The 23,505-nt window shown below is 37.8% G+C and overlaps 1 protein-coding gene across 2 annotated transcripts; it reads right to left on the reverse strand.

Annotated features, from left to right (window-relative positions):
• Positions 1 to 1,906: 1,906 nt before the first annotated feature.
• Positions 1,907 to 22,930, reverse strand: stat2 (signal transducer and activator of transcription 2). Of its 2 annotated transcripts, XM_020933801.2 has the most exons (24): positions 22,745 to 22,930; positions 22,347 to 22,472; positions 22,105 to 22,252; positions 21,924 to 22,019; positions 21,159 to 21,251; positions 20,696 to 20,774; positions 20,515 to 20,594; positions 19,460 to 19,611; positions 16,122 to 16,280; positions 15,418 to 15,507; positions 15,274 to 15,333; positions 14,805 to 14,825; positions 14,627 to 14,720; positions 13,919 to 13,963; positions 13,744 to 13,827; positions 12,656 to 12,754; positions 12,220 to 12,355; positions 9,990 to 10,042; positions 9,823 to 9,908; positions 9,275 to 9,411; positions 7,692 to 7,880; positions 6,904 to 6,958; positions 4,859 to 4,932; positions 1,907 to 3,500 (listed from the first exon to the last, which is right to left on the reverse strand). In XM_020933801.2, the coding sequence occupies exons 2-24, from the start codon at positions 22,469 to 22,471 to the stop codon at positions 3,292 to 3,294; spliced, it is 2,364 nt and encodes a 787-aa protein (XP_020789460.1). In that variant the 5' UTR covers position 22,472; positions 22,745 to 22,930; the 3' UTR covers positions 1,907 to 3,291. The 2 variants fall into 2 exon arrangements, with proteins under 2 accessions (XP_020789460.1, XP_055016148.1); XM_055160173.1 differs by lacking the exon at positions 4,859 to 4,932 and having other exon boundaries at positions 3,345 to 3,500.
• Between the last annotated feature and the right edge of the window lie 575 nt (positions 22,931 to 23,505).

Below are 23,505 nucleotides of genomic sequence, written 5' to 3' on the forward strand. Positions count from 1 at the left end.
CGGCTGAGCCGTGGGCCTATAAGCAAGCCCACACCAGCTCGCCGCTGCTCCCCGCAGGCAACACCAGAAAAATGGAGGGTCCAACCCTTCTCGAGAGGTTGGGTACCAGAGCCCAAGCTGTGCTTGGAGGTGAGCCTGACTATATCTAGCTGGTACCTCTCAACCTCCCGCACAAGCTCAGGCTCCTTCCCCCCCAGTGAGGTGACGTTCCATGTCCCTACAGCCAGTTTCTGTGTCCGTGGACTAGGTTGACAGGGTCCCTGACCCCGACCGCTGCCTAGTTCACATCGCACCCGACCCCTATGAAAGCCTCTGCGGGTGGTGAGCCCACAGGAGGGCGGGCCCCAACCCCAAGCCTGGCTCCAGGGTGGGGCCCCGGCTGCGCCATACCGGGCGACGTCACGGTCCTTAAAAAAGTAATATTCGTCCACGTTTGTAACAATGATGTAGAAATGATTACTAGTGTAGTGTTTATTACTCACTGAATAAAAAATATTTTTAAAAGTATATTAGTAGTACAAAAATTCATTCAATATTTTTTCTTGGGCCTTCACTGAATACCTTGAAGGCTCCAAACTTTCTTTCTGCTGCTCGATTACCATTTAAAATTTTCAGTGGTACAGAAGTAATGGTGCAATCGGGCAATCAGCTGACATGATACAGACAGAACAGCAGCTCTTTCTACAGGAGACATGCGCAGTGACAGTGGCACTGGAGGAACGGGAGCAGCAGATAGTGACACACAAGCCTAGAGCGCCCTCTCACGACTTAGCTTGGCTAAAGTATACTTAAATGATACAACATATACTTATGTCTTTATCTTTATCTCATAACATGCGGCCCTTATAAAATGTATCAGACTACACATTGCATTTAAGTTTATTCTATGTGAGGCTGCATGATAGTTTGGTGGTCATATATAATATGTTGCATAATATGCTCCCCCCACCAATGCTGATTTTATAACTTTGGCCACTGCTCCAATTGAGTTTTGGTATGGTAGCCCTACCTGACCAGCATTAAGATAATATTTAACATCATGATAATAAGTGAAAACATTATTAGTCACATTTAGAAACACATTTTTAGAAGGACAGGGAGGGCTCTTCTTCATGACAGATGCTGAGTTTTGGATCGACAACTATTTCTCTCAGGACATTGTGCACCTAAACAGTATGCAATGATGGCCTCTTCAAATTAAATCAAACAATAATTTCCTCAACAAACTAAATCCTAATCTAAGTCTTATTCTGCATACAAACTGCTAACCCTGAACCCTGAAGAGATTAATTAAATTATCATTACTATTTTATTTAGTCTCCATCTGTTTTTAGCTTTCCATTTGTATTTTTACTATAACCCTTAGGAGCTTTATGTTTGTGTTTTATTGTTGAATATATGCATGAAATAATGGGGTGGGGGGGTTGCTGTTGTTTTTAATATTGTCATTTTTCTGTTGCATGTGAAGCACTTTGTGCTATATCTCAAATGTATGAAAAGTGCTATACAAATAAAGTTTGTTTGATTGATTGATGGATCCGAGGGCTCTTCGTCCAGTGGTTTTTGACGCTGCGGTCTCGCTTATATGTGCTATCAGGGTGTTCGCTAAGGCCCTGAAGATGTTGTGATATGAGCTCGCCCATAACTCAATGAAATATGATTGGCCTAGACAATTTATATCAAATTTAATTCATACCCACATTAAATTGCGCGAGCTTTCGTTACAGCCACTGAAGCTTATTTTAATTGATCCATGGTTCAGCGTCACAGGCTTGCGTCTCTTTCTTTAGGGTTATAAATATATAGATTATGTAAAATATTTTAAATGAGCAAAGACACTCGAAGAAAAAATTAAGCTGAGTTGCGTAAATAGTCTAGAACAAATGTTTACTGAGCACACAACGAATGTCAATAAAAATGCAACTTTATTCAAACATTTTGAACATCATTTGTAGACAGTAGTATTAAGCCTGGCCAACAAGTAAGTGCATCTTTGTTCATTCATTTTATCAGTGCCATCTTATTTAACATAATTATGAGTCCAGCTCCATCACTAATTCAAATAACATTTTCAGTAACACAGAGGGCAAGACATAAGACTATAAATGAAGATCATATAAATTATATTACAAGTAAAAGGATTATCTACAAAGACAGAAAAAAAGAAGACAGACTAATGTTTTTCATGCAGGGACAGCAGTAGGTTTAGATTACATATAATAACATAAATGCTTTATCAGGAGCTTTAACAAGGAGTTACCAAACTGTGCACTGTCATATTAATTATTAAATTGTTACATTAAAAAACAGCTATAGTGATTTGTGTAACAAATTCTTTGAAAAGATAATAATGGAAAGTTCAACATTTGAGCAAATAGTGAAATTTTAAGTGCTAATTACAAAAATCTTCTGCTTTTCAGAACATGTCCCCAGGACATTACGATAACTCTAATTGCAATTTATCACATGGCACCTTTCAAACTGCTGTTTTGATTAATTGTCAAGTAACCTTGAGGTCCTAGTTAAATCAGAAAAAAATTTACGAAATTGAAGGGGACATATTACGTTAAATGAATGTTTATAAATTTTGAACCACCTCATTGCCTCATTACTTGTTTAGCCACAGTTTCATTATGATAATCAACAGTGATGCAACTGTGATTGTTTTAATAGTCTGACATTATCCTGAATTTGAGAAAAAATTCACCCCATATCTCCGCCCACAACTCTTAACATATGCATGAATAAACATAGGGTTCAAAAATAGTAATTTCAAAAATAAAAACACATTTACTAGAACTATTAACCTTTCTGTGATCAAGTCATTTTGGATCAACATTGCAGTTTATGGCTCATTTACGCTACATGTTCTAATCTAGATGCATACCCGTGGAGGCTTCTGTCTGTCCTTTGTCCACTGCAAAACATATATGTTATGTTTCGCTCACCTCATTTTCTTGGCTCTTTTCCCACAAATGTAATCAAAAATTGCCTTGGGTGCCTCCATATTAGTTTTTGCTTTTTTTCTTCTGTTTTGATCAATTCTCAAACTGATATTGCACGCCCTGTGGTGATTATTTAACAGAATACATATTTTACATTAGAAACGGTTGAAAGCATAAATGCAGTGACAGTTACTGCAGTCGGACTGCATGGATCTGTTTATGTAAAGAAATGGGACATAACTGAGCCTTTACAATTAATAACATGGAAATTAATGATCTACGCACCATGTAGTTCAATACTTAATACTCCAAAAAAAAAAGCATAATACGTTGTTGTTTTTTTTAACTATTGAAAAACGCCACAGAACTGAGTGGGGAGAGTGTGGAGGTCCTGGAGGTTGAACTCAGATGAGGTCAGGTCACAGTTCAAGAGGTTGGGGTCATATGAAGAAACCAGGAAGTCTTCTGCAGTGTCCGTATCACCAGGGAGCGGCATCAGAGGATCAGCCAGGAGCGCCTCCAGAGTGAGGACCTCGGGGTCAATAGTGCTTTGCTCTGGGGGGAGATTACAGGATACATTTATTAGAGTGTTTATTAGAGCTTTTCAGACACATACACAAAAGGATAATAAAGAAGTGAAAAGTTAGTATGGAAATATATTGTTGAAAATGAATACTTAATTAAATGTACACAAAAAATATTATAATTAAAGGTGCACTATGTCACTTCTGGTGAGGGAGATAGAGATGTTATTACACAGTATGGCACTGAACTATTTCCATAGAGACAAGAAGGTACAGAGCTCTTAGGCGAGGTGACAAAATAATATTGACCCCAAAAAAGTATTGTTTAGGCTTTCATGTATCAAAACAAGTTTTGTCAACTTATGTAGCTATCGTGACAGGCCTATGCCATACTGTAGAACATTCCAGGTAAAGCAATAATACACCCATGGAGACATTCATCTGACAAACCTTCTGCCGGAAATGTTACAAAGTACACCTTTAAATAACTGTATTATGTCTTTTATTGCTATGAATTGGTTAATTCAAAGTAATCATATTAAGCTATTTATTTTTTTAGAATAAATTTGATCATTTTTACCTTATTTAATAACATACGTAAAAGCATTAGATTTTTTCCCCACCATAAACTACAGTGAATCATTTGCTTGAAAGGACATTCTATCTCCATTCACACATGCAGCGTTACCCAGCAATTTGACTGAAATGTACCAGAACAGGGCCGTGTGTGAACAAAGCCAGACTGATTTTCCAGCACTTTTGATAAAGCATTTTCCTGGATCCAAACTGGGGAAAAGTCCATCAACTTTGCATGCAAGATTTATCTGTTAATGTCTTCTCTACCAGTGTATACTCTAGTACTAGAGCAATTGAATGCTGTAATGCTGTTAATGTCAAGTAATAACTACAGAAAGACTTCTTATTCATAATCAACAAAATCAGATGCAAGTGATATAGGTGTTAGTTAAGCTCACAATCCATGAAAACACCAGCACTACCTTTAATTAAACCAGTTACCACCAAGTACAGACCCTTACAGACCAGTACGAGTAAATTAAATTGTCAATTGGAAGTGTGCATAAAAGTTAACTTTGTACATATTAAAATTGTTGTACTGCTTGTGCATTATATAAATCATATCTCTAGTTCTCCAAAAAGAGCCGGAACACATTAGGCCAGTTGTTTTATTCTATAATTGTATCCATAACAAAAAATCTAACTATTAAATAGATAAATATATGCACAACTATAGAAAATAATGTACAAATTTAACTTGTCTGCAGAATCTTGCATAGCTGTTTTATTGGCTAATGGAAAAGAGACTGAAAGCATAGGAGTATTAATTTGAGTAAATATTGTATTTGGACTGCAGGTGGAGCTATGACTCACCGGCTCCGCACAGACCAGTGATTGGCTGCAGCTCTGGGCCCTGTTTCATTGCAGAGGAAGACTCCAGAGAGTTCCTATATGACAGACAGCACCACAACACTGTCAACACCACCTACATACTCATCAAGAGCCTTGTTTCCACTGGCACGGTTCGACTGGGGCCATCTTGGCACTGGCCAGTTAGGACAGGACTATCCCCACCCGGGGAGCATTTCCATTACAATGGGCCCAGGCCGCTTTGGGTGTGACACAGGTCTATAAGACACACCCAATGGTGTGACGTAGGCTTGCGCCGCCATGAGCCCCTGGACAGCTATCATAAGGCCGCTGATAAAGGAGCATCAACACTGATCTATATTCAGATATAACTAAAAAAAATGCACATGCAAATGAACCAGAGCACACAGCTGATACTCACGTGGACTGACACACGCTTTATATCAAAAGCAAGCATGCGCATGCTCTTTGTTGTTCATAAATAACTTTACTCTTTACACGCCACAAGGGATATATTTACTAAACCATATTTGTAAATTATGCTTTTACCGGGACCCAGGAGGAGGATGTTGGTGGAGTTTGGGTCATATTATCAGTTTGGCTTCAACTTTACACGGATACTGCAGACTCTGACTGAATTAGGGATGGGCATTCGATGAAATTTTCTTAATCGATCGTCGGAAGAATTAACGATCGATTATTGATTAATCATTAACGTTTTTATATTAAAATTATCATCATTATTATTACTATCTGCATAAATAAATTCACCTTTACGACATATAAACCGTAACGACTCTAGAGCCACATCAGCCCATTTTAGATTATAATGTGTTTAATTTTGCGCAACTCTCACTTAAAACCGCATGGCTAATTTGCATAAACTAAGTGAAGATAAAACTACAGCTCTTGTGTCGCTGATGCGGTCAATTTCTGCTGGACTAAAAGACATGACTCAGTGGAATACAGGTTAGTGTGACCAGATTTGCGTTTGTCAAAACCAGGACACCGTACGGGGGGAGGGGGGCCGGGGACTCATCATGGACATTGAGCGACTCTCACCTGGAAAATCTTTCCCACTGGACACAGAAACATATATGCTGCTTTATACACTGTGCACAAGGCCGCACACTTGTCCTGAACGCAACGGAAAGCGTGGAATTTCTTGTACAAATCATCGTTAAATACGCATTTGTGCTTCGATACGTTGCAGGCGGGCTGACCGACTCTGTGTGTCTGCTCGCTGCTTCTGAGTGCAGAGACACATGTACGGACCCCTGTTTGGTCACACTACACACAGCAACCTACATTCGGTTGGTCGATTAAAATGAACGTAATCGATGAAATTCTGAATGATCAATTATCGATTAATCGACTAATCATGCCCATCCCTAGACTGAATGTGGATTTATTATTACGCACTTTACCTTTCAGACACTGTAAAGGCCCTGCACCAGACACTTGATGTGTTCTTGGGTGGAAAACAACAAGTTGTTGGTTGTTGGGTGGTATACAGTAAGTTGCATGCTGTTTCCTCAGCTCTTCTGTTTTACAGGTAAGATGACACAAAGCTTTGTGGGACTATGCTTAACGTGAGTGCTGTTTGTGCCATTGGTTTGTGCAGAGCACAGTCAAGAGAGCAACTGCACTGTTGCTAAATAACAGTGACGAGCAAAATTGCCCGTGCCAATACTAACAAGCTGTTGGACTTCCAACGACTGTGGGAAGGCATGTCTAGCCCCACTTCCCACAAGCCAGTCCCATGTCCTAACTGTGCCAGACCCCCTTTGGTGGGCAGTATCCCCAGCGGTCCACATAGGACCCCTAAAACGGGGCGAGGCAGATCGCTTTACTCAATGGAAACACTCAGGGTCCACTCACGGTACTGCCCTGTACCGCGCCTATGGAAACGAGGCAAAATTAACTTGTAATTACTCTGGACTAGTAACTTTAGGATGATGCGGCAGACTTTTAAATTCTTACAAATTCATACAATACAAAATCTGAGGATATATTCTGAGTTAAAGAATAAAACAACAGTAACTTACTCAGTCGTGACAAACATGAGCTTGGTTTTGATGTACTTGATGTAAGGGCTGTTTTCTGAAAGAGAAAAGACAATTAAACTTTATCATGTATTTTAAAAACACTTTGCTTTGTGGCCTCTTAAAACCAGTTTTACAAAATCCCTTCACTCGCCCACAAACAGAGGGGTGTGAGGCGAGCTTTCATGGAGAAGAGACCCTCCATCAACCACATCACTCCAGTCCTCCAGCAGCTCCACTGGCTCCCAGTTCACTTCCGATTTCAGTTCAAGATTCTATTACTCACCGTTAAATCTATTCATAATCCATATTCCACACATTGCCACTCCCTCTGCTCCTCTCTCCAGTTCTCTGTCCCCTTTGCTCCTCCTCTCTCCTCCTCCTCTCTCCAGCTGTCTGTCCCTTCTCCTCCTCCTATCTCCAGCTCTCAGTCACCTCTACTTGCCTCATCACCATGGAGAGCAGTGCATTCAGTCACTCTGCTTCCCAGCTGTGGAACTCACTCCCGCTCCTCAGTAATCTTGATTCATCGCTAATACACAAATCTCAAAACCCGTATATTAGCCTAGCCCCATTATTGCACTGATGTTTTACAACCCATCCCATATTGTTTGATTGTTTTAAATTGTATCTTAATTGTTGTTTGTACGGTGTCCTCGAGTGCCTAGAAAGGTTCATTTAAATAAAATGTAAACTATTCTGCATTGTCAGCTGTTATTCCTATTAGTGGCTGATGATTCTGACACTTGTACACATCCTTGCATGCGGTTGTATGTAATGTGCCCCCTCACCTCCGGACTTATCACTGTAGTACTTTCCAAACGCCTCATCTTTGGGTGTGTTCGGATAAAGGAAGAGCAGAGGGTTTTCTGGCACGTTGTCCATCTCCATCAGCTGGAAGTTTCTGATAATTTCGTGAAAAGGAATCTGCTCCAGGTCGTTCTTGGTGAAAGGTCGAACTGTCTTAATCTCAGGCTCACCTAGTTAAAAGGAGTTAATGATGAAGGACGGTCAATGCCAAAATAGATGAAACGCATATCTACAAATTGGCTTTAAGTTTCTTTTGGCATAGGTATTTCAGATAAAAGTTTTCAAATGTTAAAATAATGTCTGCTTTTACTGAATATCCCTTATAAACTAGACCAGCGTTTCCAATGAGGTATTTAGGCGCTGCTGTTCCCTCTGATTTTAGCAACGGGAATTAACATTTAGAAAGTAAACAAATTAGGTCCTTATCTCCTGTGAATGCTATGTGCCATGCCATGTGTTTGCTGTGAACAGAATTTGACAGCAAAATACAATGACAATTTATGGTCTTCGCAAATCCCATAAAAGTCTGGAGTTTTATTTATGATGCAAATAAATGACCAATAAACAAATGAGTGTTCAGAGAAGATGACTTTGGATTAGTGGATTAAAGGTTCTATATTACACAAAACTGATTCTTGTGAGCTATAAGCCATGTTATAATGTTGTTACCTCAACAAAAACATACCTGGACTTGTTTTTTGCTTTATTCACATCCAGTACATTTAACACACAAGCCATGCATATTTAGGCTGTCTTCATCTATCAAACTGAAAATGGTCTGTTCCACTTTGTAATGTCAGGGGGTAATCATTTATTTATAATCTTTAGTTCCGCAGAGATTGGCAATTCCAGATCTGCAGTTACCTACATGATTCTGGTGAAGGTGTATGTAGTTCAAAAAACATATTTTCAGGTTGAGAGTAGAAGACAGCCTAAATATGTAGGGTTTGTGTGTTGACATGTGAATGAAACAAAACACAACTCCAGGTATGAAACAACACTTTTACATAGCTCATAAAATAGTGTAATTTGGGCCCTTTAATAAAACAAGCATGAATGAAACAAAATACAACTTCAGATGTGTCTTCTCTCTATTGAACAATATATTATTATTTATTACTCTTATTCATCTCTATTCTTAAAACCATTGTCCCTTTACATTTACAATGTATTTTTTACTTGCATTTTGTGATCATCAGAACCTTAAAAATAAATTTTTTCCCTTTTCACTGAAACATTTCTTGCCTTGAATGGAAGAAATGTAATAAATATAGTACATAAGCATGGACAATTTCAATTTGAATATAACCACATATTTGGGTGAAGGATAAATTTGGAGGGGCAGGTCGAAGAAGATGTTTTTGGCTGGACTCAAACCCACAACCTCATGGCAGGAGGGTGATAGTGTCACCTGTCCGGTGCACTCTTGTAATTTAATATTTCTGTTTACATTCACACTTGCCTTATTTTGGTCTTGGTTTGAGCTCCATATTGTCCTGGTCTATTTCATGTTTAGTTACAGGTTTAAACCAGTTTATTCCCAGTTTTGACTTTGTGTTCTTACCGGTGAGAGTGGTTTCCACCCAGGAGAAGGTGATTCCTCCGACCATACTTTCACTGAAGCGAAGTAAAAAGGTCCCTCTCTGTTTTTTCTTCAAAAGTGATTTCTCTTTTGCCTTAGTCACAAACCCCATGATCAGACTGAAAGGAAGAGAAGAAAATTATAAAAGAAAAACAAATCCATTCAGAAAAATTAAGTTAATTTTCATTGGAACGTACAAGGCTGGGTCGTTATAATAAGTAGAAGAGGTAATTTTTTTGATTAGTCGACTAGTCAAATGGGGGAAGTTGTTAATGTGAGTATAATCATCCCATCTGTACATTTTGTTATTGTTAATTGTAAATCCCATTTAAATGCATGATGTCACAATTTTCTACTGAATTATTTTACACTCATTCAAGGTAATTACATTATATGACATTATTTATTTATAACAACAGCTTTTTCTTTTAAAAAATGGGAAAAGGTGACATCATGTATTTATTTAGAATCATCATTTCATTTTTGAACGTTACAAGCCAATAAAAACTATATGCGTTTAGTCCACTTACCCATCTCTCCACAAATCTGCCAGATATTGTTTCACCATCATCAAAATGCCATCAAACCACACCCAGAATGTAATAGGGGAATTTTCCTGTAAAGAAAAAAAACATATAAATAAATAAGATAAATACAAATACAATACAACACTGAACAAACTGCTAATTTAACTTACTTTGCTAAATTTTGCCCAAGATACCATCAGGTGGTTATAGCTTTGTTGCTTTCCTGAAATTAAATCAATCATTAAAAATTTGCAATTAAAGGTGCTCTAGCTAACATTTCTGGCGGAAGACCTGCCACTTGCTTGTCTCCAGGGAGATGAAATTGCATTGTCTAGAACAGTCGTACCCAAAGGCAGAAGTGTCACGCACCCTCCCTCCTTATCCAAAAATTGTACAGGGACCCCCAATTACAATGCATACTCAAATCAAAACCATTATGCAATGTTTTCCTCTCAAATGTACTATACATAAAAGTACATATCATAATCTCTATGGGTTTAATACTGATTTAAAGTAGTAAATGAAGCAACATTTTTTTGTAAAGTTAATTTTAAATGCAATTTTCTTTTATGCTTGGGTTGTGTGGTCAACCTTTGGGGCCCCTCCCTGCAGTGACTCTGAGTCCCCCCAGGGGGCTCCGGATCCCACTCTGGGAAACAATGAACTAGAGGGTAACTTTCCAAATAAAAAAACAGAATAAATATAATGGGCATGTGAAATTATGAAAATACTAAACCAACACACAACCCTTTGTTATTCATCACCAATGATGTTAAAATGAAGTAGTGTCAGTCACCAATACACAGTTAATTTAAAAACAATGATAGTATGAGCAACTGCCAAATTACGAATAGAATAAAACTGAAACATGTATGCTTAGTAATATGAATACTGTACACACATACTACATACATATTTTCAACACAGTTGAACAAAGATTATGATAAATGCTGACCTACCCCTTGCATTTAACAGATGGATAGTGATGCATTTTTTAGTGTTTGATGTGAAACTGATTAATCATATATCAATAATATAATACCATAGTTTTATTACTAGTTAGTTAGGAGCCAAAGGACCAACATCCAGGACTCCCAACCTCCAGGACTCCTCAAAACCTGAGGAAATAATTCTTGTCCAGGAAATTATACTCCTGAAGGAGAGCGCTCTGGCAGCGCGAAGAGCTGGAGCGAACAAGGGCCAAGCTTGCAGATCAGGTCCAAATAAGCAATTCTTTGGACTGTAAGCTTAAGACTCAGGAGAAGATTGGCAAAGAAAAAGACTTGGAGTGGAAAAAACTCACTGATACTCTCCAGAAGAAGGACAAGCAACTACAAGATCAAGGAGACATAAGGAGATCTGGTGTCTATATAATTCTGCAGTACAGGAAAATGTGCAACTAAAGCAAAAAGCTTGCCATCTCCAAAAAAATCTGGGGAAAAAAACAATATACTTGGAGTGGAAAGAGCTCAAGCTATTCTCCAGAAGAAAGATAAAAGCTGGAAAACCAAGTTAGAGCGTACAAGGTAAGGAGCTAAGATATCTGTATAACAATACAGTAAGAAACAATGTCCAGTTCAAACAAGAGCCAACACCAGTAAAGTCCATGAGAAGATGAAAGAAAAATTTTAAGTACCTACAATGGACACTCAAAAAACTTGATGTTTAAACAGACATAACCAACAGAGAAAATGAGAAACCAGGAAGGTGCAGGAGTTGTCCTCTTAACTCTTCTCAGCAGAACAGGAGCTATGTCTCATGAAGTTTTGCAAGGGTCAAAAAGCACAGCAATCCAGCTGTGCAAAAGGAGCAGCTGAAGTTGAGGAACAAAGGATGGTGATCAGGTACCTAAAGCACCTCCAACCAATACCCTGTACACTTGCATTATTACAAATTTTAACAATTTTTTTTAAAAATGTGTGCATTGACCTTTTATTTAGTACTACACAATCTCTTAGTCTCTTACTTGTGTCCTTTAAAATGCACATGATGCATTTCTTAGTTGGTTAATTCCATGACATAAAGTTAAAACTGAGCTCAAAGACCAAAAATTTTCAAAAACTCCTCAGTGTGTCAGTCAGTTACCCATAAATATAAACACTAAGTATAGGTGTATGTGCCTGTGCTGCCTCCAGTGGCCACTGCAATTTCAATTCACACTGGATTTCCCTGATTACAGCTAGTAATCAGTCTGGACGTTTGATGCAGGTTTCTGGCTTCAGAGACCCATTACACCAATCACACTACTCCTCATATGTCCAGACTCCAACAAGTTAATTAGTGGTAAGCAATAACATGTCCACGGAGACATGCAGGTGGCAAGCTCCCCACCAAAAAAGTTCCATAGCGCACCTTTAAATTTTTTAGCAATTATAAAATTCATTAACATTTAGTATTTACCAAAAAGTCTAAAAGCGATCATTTCTAGTTGTTCTGCATTCAGTCCACATTTAGTCGCAGAGAGAAACTGCCAACTCAACATCTCTGCAAACTGGGGCCAAGGAGCAGAGGGAGCTGTGGCGAAGAATCTGATGTCCTGTGAATGTAAAATAAAATAAATATACATAAAAAAGTGAGTGATGTAGGTTATGTACACATGACATTAAACCTGTACACATGACAATCAAACCTAGAACTAAGCCAGGATAGGACAAGGATTAGGGTTAAAAAAAAATCCAAATCAGGACTAAACTAAACTAAAGAGTACTATGCCAATATTGCAGGCCCAATCTTTCACCAAAAATCTAATGATATAAGTCTCTGCCCTCCATCTGAAACTATGGCAAGAAGTTCTACAATGCTATAATACATATCTATGTATATTATGAAGACTCACTTTGGTGTCGAGGCTGAGCATGTTAAACCACAGCACAGAGGCCCAGGCGCTCTGCTGCTGACTAGAGTTTGAGATGATCACCATCGGCAGAGAAGACGCCTGCAGAGAAAACAGCAAATAAACATATGCATGGATTATTATGTTAAAAAGAATGCTGCACATTATTTAAAAATAGTTTCTTAGCTCTATACGTACAAATGACAATGTTCAAATCTAGGCTCAAAACGGTTCTGTAGCTATGAATAAGACAGAAATGCTTTTTTCTGCACTCCTCTCTTTTATATAATGATTTTTATATAATATTAATTGTTGTCTTATTTGTTGGTATTTTGATGTTAATGTGCCTTTCTTGTTGCCTTTCTTTACACAGATGTGTGTGTCTCAACAAGACGGAACTGAAGATGTCTTCTACATTTGCTTTTCATCCTAAAGATGATGCCATTTGGTAATACAGGAAGTGCCCCACAGGAAGCATTTTTATTCCATACACTTTCACAATTTGAATAACTTCAGCTCTGGAATTTAAAATCTTTGCTAAACAGGAGATAAAAGTTAGCTGTTAACTTGACATGACATCACAAAGAAGGAACAAAGCAAAGAGCATTTTGAGCTTTGGAGATATAGACTAATAGTTAGCCTTGTTTACATAGGGCCAGCACGGGGTGGACCCTGAGTGTTTCCACTTTATAAAGCGATCGATACCGCCCCCTTTTAGGGGTCCAAAGCGAACTGCTGCAGGTACTACCTTCCAAAGGGGACTGGCACTTTCGAAGGTAGAGACACATGTTGAGGGTTATTCAAACATGTCTGAGTGAAATGTAACACAACTTTGTTTATGTTTGTGAGGAGGTAACAACATTCTAACATGGCTAAAAGCTCACAAGAGTCATATCATATAGGACTTTTAAAGAAAGACCTGATTGTGGACACTGTAGGGAGAAATGTAGTACGGTAGTTTGAACACTGTGAACTGACTGCACAGTGAATCCTGCTTTGTGTCAGTGACATTGCTCGGTATACCCCAATGGTTTCCTGTTTCCTTATGTCCCATAGGAATAACAACCGAGTATATCTGTGTAAAACTTTACCTGCAGCTTCAGTGACATTCCTTTAAAATCAAAAACTGTGTCAAAGTTGAGAATGTGCAGCTCTTCTGTGACACTCAGAGAGATCTAAAAATAACCCCAAAAATGAAGAAATTAGAGTAGTTAATTAAAATGGAAGTATTTTTGTCTCAACTAAAGAAGTGCTCTTTATACTCACTTCACTGGCTCCTTTTCCCCCACCACATTTCTGCTCCTTCAGCGTCTACAACCATAACACAACACAACTTAAGCCAACAATTACTATACTTTACAATATTTTCATAACAAATATTCAAATCTTTCACAAAGTTGTATTCTTATAAATAATATACAAATGAATGTACAAGGTCAATTGCATTCATTGTATTATTAACAACCCAATATAAACAATTTCTAAATCTGTTTTAGTTTTACAAGACACATTTTTTTACACATTCCTAATTTTAAGAAGATATATTGTGCTTTTGTCTGCTATATAGATATAATCTATGACACCCATGGATCATTATGTTGTATTTTGGACATTTTGAATCACAATATTGATCTAAAACCATGGACTGTATTAAGAAGTGGACTAAGAGAATATGAGGGCACCCATAGAGTTCGTCTCCATCCAAATGAAGCTCACAAGGCTAGCAGTTATAGGAGTGAATTCAGAGCCAGGTCTATATTAGGAATAGGAATCTATTTATGGACAAAACAGCAAAATAAAAACACCAGGATCATGTACAGTTGGTTCATATGAACATTTTAAAACCAAAATTCCGAGGTTCACTGCAGCAGTTACAGAGAGAAGGTTGACAATTTTTCATTGTTAAAAAGTTGATTTTGCTAAATAGGCATCTTTAAATTACAATATTTTAGTTTAAAGCATATATTCACTAACCAAGTGTCTGAAGTCTGCCACCATGCCTCCACTCTGGCTCTCTGTCATGTTCAGCGCTTTACTTTTGGTCCCTAGAACATTAAAACGTCGGTATCTAAAACACAAAGCACATGAAGATAAACCACACACAGGGAGGACTTCAGAGGAAATACCACAAAATGTGAAAGGGGAAACTCACCCTTTGATTTGAGGAGTGTCGCTGTGTTTAGACAGGAACAAAAACAGAAAGTTAACCACAAAGTACAGGTACAAAAATACAACGAACCATATTTTGAAAGTCAAAGAGTACAGGTTTGAGACATTGCAAAATTTCACTTTTTTATATAATGCTTCACAGATTTTTTTTAAGTAAATTTCTTAGTCATCAAAATTGGACTGTATTTTTAGATTGTGGTCAAAATAATGTTATTTCAGTATGACCAAAAGATATGTATTTTGGTGTTTACTAATATATCTGACATGAGACTTTTCAGATTTTTTATATGACTTAAGTGTTTTTAAGGTTACAAATTACAAATGAGTGGTGTTGTTTAAACAGGACTGGAACTAATCCTTCCAACTGTAACAGTAAAGTACATTTGTCAAATCCTTTTTTGTTTGCATAATTGGATATCTTAAGACATGAGGTAAAACTATTATCTGTATACCTGTCCATGGACACATCCACTTTCATCAGATGATTCAGTTCTGAAAACTTCACAAGCAGCCTGAAAAACAGTTTGATTTAGAAGGTATCATTGACAAAGTTATTTACAATTGTACTTATTAATTACACATATAAAGACATTCACCTGGCTTTGACTGAGAACTGCACATTGGTCCGAAGCACAAGTGGACCTTTACCCTGTGGCATCGATGGCTGAGTCTCCACCACAAACGAACTACGGAAATAAATGCAACACTTTAGTAACCCTTGGGGGGAAAACATTTTTAAATAAACAAATAGGTCTATTGGGTTATAACTGAAATCATACTTTACATACATAATTATCTACATATGTCAGGAGCAGAGTAAATATTCATTGTTCTGTCATGTCAGAGTAATCCCTCAGTCGTCCAGGTAGGAACCACAGCAAAAGAAAAATTCAATTCTGTCAAGAGGTTTTTTGAGTGAAGATGTGGTGGCCACTGCTTTATAGCTGCATGAAGTAAAAAACTAAATACACTGAAACTGCACTGAAACTAACACACTTACTTATTTAGTTTCTGTTTTTAGCAAGGCCCACCAGCAATTTGATCAGGAATGAGTTGTTTGGATAAGCTGTGAAATGTCTTCACTCTAAAACCTTTGTCTAGTTGACAGAACTGAATTTTTCTTCTGCTAATGTTCTGTTATTCATGTTTTACAACCATTGTAGATTAGATAACACCAGGTTTTGAAGAGCAGAGCAAGTGTTCATTTCATCTAGAGATTTCAGTTGACATTCTAATTCTAAAACTGTAATTGCAATTAAAATTCTATTGATTGCAGTCCCAGGTCATAGTGTTTATTTACTTGAGCAGTAGTTTCTTCAGCAGTGTGTCAGCTCGCTCCTGTAGCACTGGCTTTTCCGTCTTCAGAGGGTCTTTTTCATAAGAGACTTTATCCGACAATTCATCCAGTTTGCTCAGAAACTCTCTCACCTGGAAGAGACACGCCGCCACACAGCTGAACCTAAACAGCAAGAGGATGAGAGCAGGATTTTACCTTGATCTCATTGTTTCAAATTAAAGGTGCAATGTGTCATTTTTCTGATGAATATAACACCACCTGATTGTCCTGTTTTCCAAGGTTATTTTTGACCTATAAATACATCTGTAATGAAGTAAATGCATACTGCGGAACATTCTAAGCAGTTAAAAGTTATAATATTTCCATGCACAAGCATGTAAGGTAAATACATTGAATTATAAGATTGTTTTTAGTGATTACAGTAGTACAGATTCATTGTTTATTGCAAAAAGATTGCACATGATGGTTCATTTGTTTTTTGGTTTTCAGGTGGATTATCCAATCAATACAAGCAAAAATTATATACATATTATTGTTGAAGTGAATATGACAGGTTTTCATGTTTTTTCCAAATTGTAATTGATTTGGTGAGATAGTACTATAAACTGTATACAGAAGTGGACTAAGTGAGAGTGACATCACTCATAGCATTCAAATGCACAGTTACAGGGGAAAATTTGGAGCCAGGTCCTATATTATGAATACAAAATAGCAAAATAAAAACAACAGGACCATGTAGAGCGGATTAAAGGTTGTATGGAGGATTTTTTTTGTTTCAAATTGTCAATGATAGCATTATAGAGATGCAGTAGCCTTGTAATTATGATGACCAAAAAAAAGAGAATAAAAATTCATCAACTCTGGACGTGGTGGGGCCAGCTAAACATTTGCCAATAGATAACGACACTGCCTCGTTATCTGTTAGCTGACAGGCTGTCAATCAATCTCCCTACGTTTCTAGCGTAACTGACTTGCCTGCGCGCCGCCGGTACGTGGTTTACGTACGCCTGTCACGCAGTCCACAGACGCAAGCCGCACAGACGCTGTTTACTCCACCAACGCAACAGTTCTTAGCGGCTTTTTTTGACCTATATCTTCCTCGCAGTTAGCACAAAGTTTGTTGCAATGGCAGACAAGAATCCAGGAGCAGTTAGCCGCAAAAGAAAGTCCGTTTTTGAGATCGCTGAAAGAAGAAGACAAGGGGAAAAGAAGCGAAGCCAAACTAAGGTGATTCTTATAGATTCATTCCAGCGATGGCGCGACTGAAGCAGACGCAGGGTCTAAAGACTGACGCATTGGTCGCCAAATTACTCCTGGACAGGTCACTTCTGCTTATTATGAAAACGTACTTTATTTCCAAGAGCTAGTCAAACGTTTTTCAGGACACGAAAGCGATATCCTATGTCTGAAAACGTAATTTTCAAGGCAAAGAAAGAGTCCGCTTGCTGCTGCGTGTTGTAGCTAGTTCATTCACACGGAATCTCCGTGCAACCTTCTCTGCACCCCTTTCCTGCTCCTGTCCCCGCTGCCCGTTCCGCTCTTCCCCCTGCTCCTCACTTCTCCGGGCACGGAATCTCCGCGCACCGCTCCCCTCTCCTCTCTCCTCTCCCTGCTCCTCACTTCTCGTCCGCGAACGAAATGTCCGCACACCCGCTCCCCCCACTCCTCACTTCTCCGCCTTGCCTAACCAACACTGTAGTTAGTTGTTTACAAGTCATGTGCAGCGCACCGGCTGTAAACAAACCTGTTTCTGGCGTAAAGAGGAGGCGGGAGGAGGCGTTTCTACGTAGGGAGCTGTAGGGGAGGGGGGGTGGTTTCACGCATGCGCAACATTTGAAAAAGGACAAACAGTTGCTGGATTTCTCGTTCCTTGGAAAATCCTCTATACAACCTTTAATACAAACATTTTAAGACTAAAATGACAAGGCTTTCTGAAGCATTTACACAGAGAGGGGTCACTATATTCCAGTGTAAATCAGTGGGAGCCAGGGCCAGTAGGAGCTGGAAGTGCCCACATGCGAACTTCCTATTTGGATCAACGTGGCTAGCGCATTAGTTATGTCCATTTATATACACAGTCTATGGATAGGACACGTGGTAAATATTTATCATTATTTTAAGTGTCAGTTTGTGGGGAAAAATTGACATGAAAAGTACAAAAACACAGGAACGGAATCTATCTATTTGAGTCATCAACAGTGAAAAGTCTATGTAAAAGGCAGACCCATTTTAGGCACAAGGAAAGCATTTCTCTGAGAGTTTAAAGATTGATGTAACAAAATAAAGGTGCTGTCCTCTATTTTATTTGACTAATCATGGCTATTGTGTAATTTAGATTTGTTATGTAATCTGTTTTGGCCCTTGTTAACATAATGGTTGCTAGGTAATAGAAATGGTATTACCTCTAGCTACGTCAGATCTGCTGCCTGTAATCAAATATGTTGTCATGAAAAGAACTTTAACCTGTCATATCCACCTTAAAGGTGCACTGCGCAGCTTTTCTGGTGGAGGGTACGCTTCCCACATGTCTCCATGGAAATGTTATTTCTTTGTCTAGAATGTATATAGTATATGTATATACAGTATAGATTAAATTTATCCATCACAAGGGAGACAAGAAGGTTACAGCACTAGGCTACATTACAAATCAGATCTGTGGAGAGATTCAGGATTCACAAAAAGAATTATTGTATTTTTGAGCTATAGAAACACCTGTGATGAATAAATGTTAGATGAACATGTTTCATGTCATACCATGGACATACATACATGTAATTAAGGAACATTCCCGACAAAGCAATAACATCTCCATGGAGACAGAAAAGTTGTGCAGTCCACTTTTAAGTCATATATTATTACAGCAGCTATGAACAATTTGGTTAAAAAAAATATGGGTAGAATATTATATAGATAGATACAGCTGATGTCATCAACATATCCCGGGGGTGTGTTGCTAATGTTAGGCAAGATCTGCCTAAGACTTGTTACACTAATCGTATCTTTATTTTAACCCAATCTAACCATAAAAAACTGTCTTAGTTGGAACTACAAGAGATGATCGGATTTTACTATTAAAAGTCCCTCTCAAATAGCATTACAGTCACAAGCAAGCTAGCACAGTTTTTCAAATGCTTACTCCCACCCTTTTGTAGAAAATTATACACCTAACCAAGACCATGAACACACTCCTGAAAATTTGTTATTTAAATCCATTTTGTATGTGTTTGTTAAGGTGTGCATTGTGTCACCATGGTAACTGCTGAACATTTCACCATACACAGACATGCAGAACACCCCCAGCATCATACTACTGCAAAGTATCTCTAACAAAATCCATTTACCATTTCTCGAGCAGGTCCAGACTGACATTATCTGGAGCACCAATGCAGGATTTCTGTTGCCTGCGCTGCCAATCCACCAGCTCCTTCTTCACCAGAGTCTCGATCAGGTCCTCAGCTTTGTCCAGGATCTTAAGTAAACCAACCAGCGTCCTCTGAGCAAATGTACAGTGAAATAGGGATGTCAAGAATATTTGGTTAAGGCTATGTTGTTATTAGTTTAGTTTATGGCCTGTATGCATTTCTTGTACTCTCCTGTACTTGTTGTTTTCTTTTATAGACATTACAGATAGTTGATATTCTAAATTTGCATTCCTTCAAAACTACAATTCTACAATTACCTTTCACTAGTCAATATATGGCCCCTCTCTTATAGGCCCTATTCATGGAGCAGCTTGGTTAGTTCCGGATTTCTCAAAAACTGTGGATCCACATTTCCCGCTCCATTCCTTGTGTATTGGGAATTACTGAGTCTTGCTAAAATAAATCTATATTTAAATAGCAGATAGCAGACAGCAGGTTACACATGGATAATCACAGACAGCATGTTAAGACTTTGACGACGTGTATAAAAATCGGTGTTTGTGTCTAAAAGCTAATGCTAACCTAATCTAAATCTCAAAATGGAACACAAAACAACATGAAAATAAATGAGAAGTCCATTGTTTTTCTGTGCAAGATCACCCAGATCATAGCACTTTTTAATAGCAGTATATTATTTTAATTTCAGTTAGCACTAACTTTGAGACACAAAGATCTACTTTTCTAAGCAGAGAAGTTTCCTCTAGTGAAGTATTTACATCATAGCAAAGCTGTCTGGGATTTGTAACCTGCTATCCTGATTTATTTGAGCAGGACATGGCTAATTAAATGGATTAATGAATGGAGCAGGAAGTGCAACTCCGCTGTTAAGAGAAAAGTGGGAGTAGCTAGGTGGCTTCGTGAATAGGGCTAACTGTGATAGATTTAGTCAAAACCACATTTAAAAACAAACTTCAATTTGCAACTTTTCCATCCTACCAACAAGCAAATATTTGAAAAAGTTATACTATTCTTACCTTTCTACAATTGTTTAACTGATTCACAAGAGACTGAAGAGTATTCCATTGTTTCTGTTTTTCATTTTCGTCTTTCACAGCTGCACACATTTCCAGAAAAGTTTCCATACAAAACAAAAGACAGATGAACAAACATCTGAGTCATATTTTAGTCATGTCGGAAACGCCGCGGCACTCTTACCCTCCATTCGGTGAGTCTGGTATTTAAAATCAAACTCATCTTGCTGCTCTTCCAGACAGACAATAGTATGCTCCATGCACTGTCAGAAGAATAAATAAAAATTACTTTTAAATGATATTACTGAAGTTGATGCACATTTAAAGATTTAGACTATAGACTTTTTAGAATTAAGAATTTTCAACATTAAGTTGTAACACAAATTGTCATCCATGTATGTTCCACAGTGGTCCATGGACATATACCAGTTTTATGTGTGGTGGTTTGTTCTGATACAGCTCAGGACAATTTTAAAGCTGTTCAGAAAAGATTAATTTATCTCCTATAAATGTGACTTTTTTCTGTACTTGCTCAAATTATTTATTTCGATACTAGTTTTAGTCTTTTTTTAGTATCTGATGTACATAATAACACATTAGTTCAACAGAATTTGGACAGAATACAAAATCCCAGTGATAAACTTCACCTGCACTTCATTCCTGAGCCCGGCCATCCTCCGTTCAAGGTCCTGCTGACTGTCTGTCTCCATTGTCTCCTGCTCCACACACAGCTGCCGAACCTAATGAGAAGAAAACACAGAAGATGAGAGTGAGTGAGACTAGAGGCCCTGAGAGCCTGATAAAACTCAGTGATTTATCTTTCAGAGGGAAGGAATTCAAGCAGGTTAAAATAATGGCAATAGAACTGTGGTGGTTTTACATTTAAGTTATGAGTCAAACATCCTAAATTATATTACATATACATATTATTATTAATTATACAGTCAAAAACTATTAGGAACATCTGTATTTCACTACTGTTTGTGCCTTTACAGTTTCTTAGTGGAGATTTATCATTAGCTAATTCATAACAGTCAGTAATAATAGTCACTAGATTCAATTAATTATGACTTTTTGGCAGCTAACATTGCATAAACTTTTAACAGAAGAACAACTACTGTACGGTGTCAAGAGCTACTAATAGAAATCAGAAAGTACTAAATTACTTTAACAAGACAATTTGGAATCTAACTGAAATCATGTAGAAAGTAGAAAGTCTAAAAAGTGTCACTTCCAAATATTTATGTTGGAAATTTGAAATAGAAAAATATTAATTGGGTACTTCTTAATCATCCATCTTGACAAATTTTTGGGAAAAAATATTTATTAAAAAACACTGATTTGTAGTAATAAAACAATATTTAAAAGGGTAATTGTAAGTTATTATACACGGTCTAAGACTTTTCTCCAACCTTTTCATTCAACTCGACACTCTGCAAAATCTCCTTTTCTTTTTCCAAAAACCATGATATCTTTCTGGCCAGTATGCATGGTTCTTCTTGATACTTCTGCAAGAAATAGATAACAAAATACATTAGGTCAACATTATAATATTTGGTCATTTTGATAGAAGCAAATGTTATCCATATTGACCTGAAAGTTGTTCTTATATCTTCTAAAATTATGTTGCATCAGAAAGAATTCCTCTTGTAGCCCAAATCGACTGTGTTGGATATCTAGATTTTCCAGAAGTTGTTGGAATAGCAAAATGGCCAGTCCATAGTCACCAGCAGCTCTTTGCCTAAGAAGGAAAGAACAACACATGTAAATAATTCTTCATCTGATTTTTTGCATGAATAAAAATAGAAACAGGGGAGAAGGAGGTGGCGACTTACCAATCTTGCTTCTCTATCCAGACGGAAAGGTAATGCCGCACGTCCATAGGCAAATCATCTCGATCGTAAAGTTCATGCAATTGCTGCGTGTAAACGGGGGCCATGAGGTTCTCCCATTGAGTCATGCTAATTAAATAAGAGATAAATGTAAGACAAACACAGACTGGGAGTGGAAGATGTCAGCCGCAGAATTCAATGTCCTAATAATAACCGTGCCATAACAAGGGACATAGTACAAAGCAGTCTAGCTAGCTCACTTTTACCTTTGTATAACAAAAATAAACAACTAGTTAACATTAATATTTATAGTAATGTTAGGTTTTAATACATAATAACAGAGTTGCATAACTGTAGGCTATCAGACGAAGTAAAATTTATATTAAAGGCAGCTAACATACCTGATTGTTCAAATGTCACTCGTTACCAGACTGTATACCACTAATAAACGTGAGCAATGCAGAAAGCACAGCATAAATGTCGCGTATTTCAGGTGAAATGTGACTAATATGGAAAGTTATTTCTGTTCCCGATAAATGTCGATTGCAACTACATCTCGCAGGCGTGTGACTGTTGTTTCCTTTTACCTTGACCGCGATTTCATTGGTTACTCATTTGACCATCCCCGGTGAAATACAGCAGCGAACATAGGGCGCCATTTTGGATCTAACAAACAGCTTTTGATGGAAACTTCAGAGCCAGAATGTCCGATAATGGGGTGACAGTTTCTTGCCTACCAAAACAAAGGTCGCTGATTGGTAAAGCGCAACGCCTTTCTCCAATATTACTGGTTCGTTCTCATGTCAATCTTTTTTGAAGGGCGGGGTTACGCGAAAACGAAACTTATTGCGCTTCTGAGTGCAAAAACAACTTCCAAGAAATGACGTTGTGAAAGTTAAAAAGCATATGGGATCTGGTGGCGTATGGACAACATTAAAACATTAGAATAACGGTGTGTGATTGGTGGTTTTCATTTTGTTTCACGCTCGTGTAATGATTTATTTGGAAGAGGTTGAAACTAAATTACAGATACTAATTTCTTAGCGGATCCCTGGATAAGTTGCATAAATTAATAAAACCACCTTCATGTTGTTAAAAAATAAGGCTACATTTAAGTCAGTGCCTTTATATTTTATACCATTATATGAAAAGGGCCTGTGTT

Source organism: Boleophthalmus pectinirostris, unplaced genomic scaffold (assembly GCF_026225935.1).
Source record: "Boleophthalmus pectinirostris isolate CB_2022bp ecotype Guang Dong unplaced genomic scaffold, ASM2622593v1 HiC_scaffold_3, whole genome shotgun sequence".
NCBI classification, from domain to species: domain Eukaryota; kingdom Metazoa; phylum Chordata; class Actinopteri; order Gobiiformes; family Gobiidae; genus Boleophthalmus; species Boleophthalmus pectinirostris.

Excerpts from the sequence above, each read along its gene's own strand:
- stat2 (XM_020933801.2), bottom strand. The coding sequence starts at position 22,471 with ATGACTCAATGGGAGAACCTCATGGCCCCCGTTTACACGCAGCAATTG. Across the intron at positions 20,775-21,158 it reads GGCTCAGGAATGAAGTGCAG|TGCATGGAGCATACTATTGT; the intron begins GTGAAGTTTATC and ends TTCTTCTGACAG. Across the intron at positions 15,508-16,121 it reads CTGAAGAAACTACTGCTCAA|TTCGTTTGTGGTGGAGACTC; the intron begins GTAAATAAACAC and ends TTATTTCCGTAG.